The 3,533-nt window shown below is 39.9% G+C and overlaps 1 protein-coding gene across 1 annotated transcript in view; it reads right to left on the reverse strand.

Moving 5' to 3' along the window:
• The window catches only part of tax1bp1b (Tax1 (human T-cell leukemia virus type I) binding protein 1b), a gene marked incomplete in the record, with an annotated part of 20,571 nt that overhangs the window by 2,073 nt on the left and 14,965 nt on the right, over positions 1–3,533 (reverse strand). The window contains 4 exon segments of the mRNA XM_014008752.1: positions 1,223–1,374; positions 1,452–1,647; positions 2,696–2,782; positions 3,296–3,421. Of these exon segments, the coding sequence (XP_013864206.1) occupies positions 1,223–1,374; positions 1,452–1,647; positions 2,696–2,782; positions 3,296–3,421 (561 nt within the window).

Consider the following 3,533-nt stretch of genomic DNA (forward strand, 5'->3'; position numbering starts at 1 on the left):
ATGCGAGGTAACGCAAAAGTATTGCGAGGTAATGCAAAAGTAATGCGAGGTAACGCAAAAGTATTGCGAGGAAAAGCAAAGGTATTGCGAGGTAAAGCAAAAGAAAAAATCCCTCCATGTCCCCTCGCAGGTTCTGTAAGAAAGTCATACAGTGGTTTGAACAGAAATAATTAAGTACTATCAGGTTTTTAAAAGTATTTCAATGACAGAAAATAACAGAGAACCACTGGGTTAAGGTTTACAAGAGAAACTATCTTTTTGGAAAGAGTGTTGAGGACATATTTAACTGTTTTTGAATCCAATTTACACAATAATCAATGTTATAAAAAGCAATTGAAATAGAATAAAAGGGTTGTTTTTAGTGCTGGGCGGTATTCCGTTTTGTACCGAAAACCGTTTTTTATTTTTGTTAGGAGATGAATTTTCTGAATACCGGACATACCGGTTTAAATAGCCTGAACATGTTCGGAACGTTTCGTCGCGGCCGCCAGTGAACTGTTTCCTGGGGGACACTTTTCCTCGCAGCACCGCTATGTGCATTAGCATGCTAATGTTATTGCTGGAGCAGCTTGTTGGAGTAACTGGCGGCGGGTGACGATTCCACTGCTTATACTGACTGAGGAAAACAAAAACATCCTGTTTTCACCATCGCTGAATGTAGTAAACAACTCTTCAGTGACGTGCACGGTTAGATTTAATGTGCGACGTTAATATGGAGACGCATGGAGACTTAATTGTGCTTTTATTGTGAAAAGCCCGGGGGAAGTAGTTTTATAGTAGAGATGAGTTGACTGGTGTGCAAGGTGAGCTGTCCTGTTAAGTTTTATTAACACACAACGATAGACTCAATTATCTTTTCTCAACCCTTCACGATTGGACCAAAATGCATGATTACTGTTGACAACCAGGCAAAGAAGAAAAGACGTTTAGAGGAGGGAAACAGCCACACAGACAGAGGTACAGTAAAAGAAAAAAGTCGATAAGCAACTTTTGTACATTTTATTATCAGCTGAGCTGTGATAAAAAAAATACCATCAAATACCGTGAAACCGGTGTAAATGTTAAAAATACTGTGATATAAAGTTTGGGTCATACCGCCCAGCACTACTTGTTTTTTATTAAAGTAATTATCGGCTTATTGTGACATTATTCAGATTTTATACTAAAGTGTACATAAACTAAACTAATAGCTGCTGATCTGTAAATATCAGATGAGTCTTACATTGTTATTTTCCTCTGACTCCTCGTGGTCTTCTGGCCGGCTGTGATTGCGGGTGGGTTGGATGCAGACCACGTTGCTGTCCCAGGAGGGTGGGCCCACAGGGGGCAGCTTAAGCGGCTGATCATCTGAGAACTCCTCCTCCTCGGTCTCATCTACACACAGCACATTCATAACAACTGTCAATAAAAATACAATGGCAAAATATGTGTTCCCTGCAGAAAAGTTTTACCTTTCGAGTCTGAGGCAGAGTACGGGTTCCCAAAGTGCAGCTTGCTAGGACTCTGAGCCACCAGCAGAGGGGTGGGGGTATCATGGGCGTAAGGAACAGGATACTGGAGGATTAAAGGCACACTGGGCAGGTCCTCCAAAGTGATTTTCTCAGTGGCCCCCTGATCATCTTTCCTGTTGCTACTTGTCTGGAGATCCTGGGGACCACATAGGCAGTGATCAAAACAAATAGCTGCAGTGGACACATTTCATGATATAGGTCAGAAATATATGACTGTGTTGTATCACAGCAAGTCTGTAGGCTGGGGGTCAAACTCAGTTACACAAAGGGGCCAAAAATCAAAACTTGGACCAAGCAAAGGCAAATTTCTGTCCATATTTATTGAAGAAATGTTACATAACAAAATAACCGTAAAGAATTACAAATAACCTTTTCTAAATGATGTTTTATGTAGCATTTAGAACATACATAACCTAATGAATTTAAATAATAAATTTAAAAAGATAATACTGTATTTACAACTTATTCTCTATCAACAACTTGTTCATTTATTATTTCTTAAAGAAACATTTATCACAATTCAGCAGGTTAAAAAAATAAATACTTGCTAAACCTCATTAAAATAAGAAAAAAAAACAGATAAAGATAATTACAGTCAATTCTCAGTTTCTCCTTCCACACCAAAATCAAAAATTACTGAAAAATTCAAACTTCATTTTTATGACTTGAAAAATGTTCAGCTTTCATGAGAGGACTGTGCTAAATAAAAAAAACTAAATTAAATTTAAGGCTATTACCTCTGGGACTGGATAAAATGTTAACGAGGGCCAAATCTGGTCTGCAGGCCTTGAGTTTGACACATGTGCTCTAGGCTCTTCTTTTTATTCTTACACAACCAGTTTAATTAGCTCCTAATTAAAACAAACTTGTGAATTTTAATCAAGTAAAAAGTCTGTTTTAATAACGTCATTTGATGACGCCAAGTTAATTTACAGTCTAAACCTCAAATCGTGTGACTCCACTTTTCTGAACTGTACCAGCATTAGCTGGTATTTTAGGTCTGGAAGAACCTTAGCTGTGGTCCAAAGTAACGGAGTGGAATTTAAGAACTCATTTAGTTTGCATCTACAATTAGAGGCATTTTAAACACAGACTACACTGAATGAGGGAAAATGGCAGGAGCATGGCACGTTGCGGGGAATTTTTAGAGAGCTCTATAAAAGACAATAAAAGTTGTCACTAACCCCCTCCAGTTTTTCTTTCTCCTTCATGACAAGCACAAGTGTGTCCTTCAGCTCCTTCAGCTCCCGTCCTTTCTCAGCTACCTGGCTCTGGACATAAAAACAGAGAAATCACATCTTTTAGTCTTCCTCCTAATGTTCTGCTGATTAACAAAGGCGTCACTGAACCTTAGTATTTGACTTTAATTGATCCCAGCCATAAATGGTTTTCTTTAGCTAAAGTCTGATTTATGTACAATACTGTTCAAAGCAAAAGTAACCTGTTTGAATTCCTCTGAGACATGAAGCAAATGTCTGCCTGACCTGAGCCAAGCACAGCATTAGCTGTGCAACCAGAGAGGACTCCCCCAAGCCCCGCTTTGCTTGTCTCCAGAGCCTGACATAAACAGCAGTAAAATGTTGTCTCACAGACGGGCCTGCTCGTAAACAACACTGTCAGAGCAACCGTGTTCAAGGGGAACGATAGCATCAAAGTCTCGATGCTTTGAGCTAGTCCAGCCAAACACAGTGGTGAAAACACTTTGACTGAACTGCTCTGAAGACAGCAGAACATCGTTGTCGGCCTGCGTCATGCAGAGCTTCTCGAGCTGTAGCTGCACCGACCTTGTAACGATCTTCTGACTCCGCCAGCTGCAGCTTCAGATTCTCGTTGGTCTTCAGTTGCTCCTTAAGCTTCAACTCCTGCTTGGCCAACTCATCAGCAAACATGCAGCTACGCTCCTTTTCTTCCTGTAGAGGGACAAGCAGGAAGCAACCGTTTTCCCATCACATCCTTTCATATCTTCAAACTACAGAAGCTCACAGCATTAAGCAAAATAACTCTATTTATACATTTATATGT

Source organism: Austrofundulus limnaeus, unplaced genomic scaffold (genome assembly GCF_001266775.1).
Source record: "Austrofundulus limnaeus strain Quisiro unplaced genomic scaffold, Austrofundulus_limnaeus-1.0 Scaffold52, whole genome shotgun sequence".
Classification (NCBI taxonomy): Eukaryota; Metazoa; Chordata; class Actinopteri; order Cyprinodontiformes; family Rivulidae; genus Austrofundulus; species Austrofundulus limnaeus.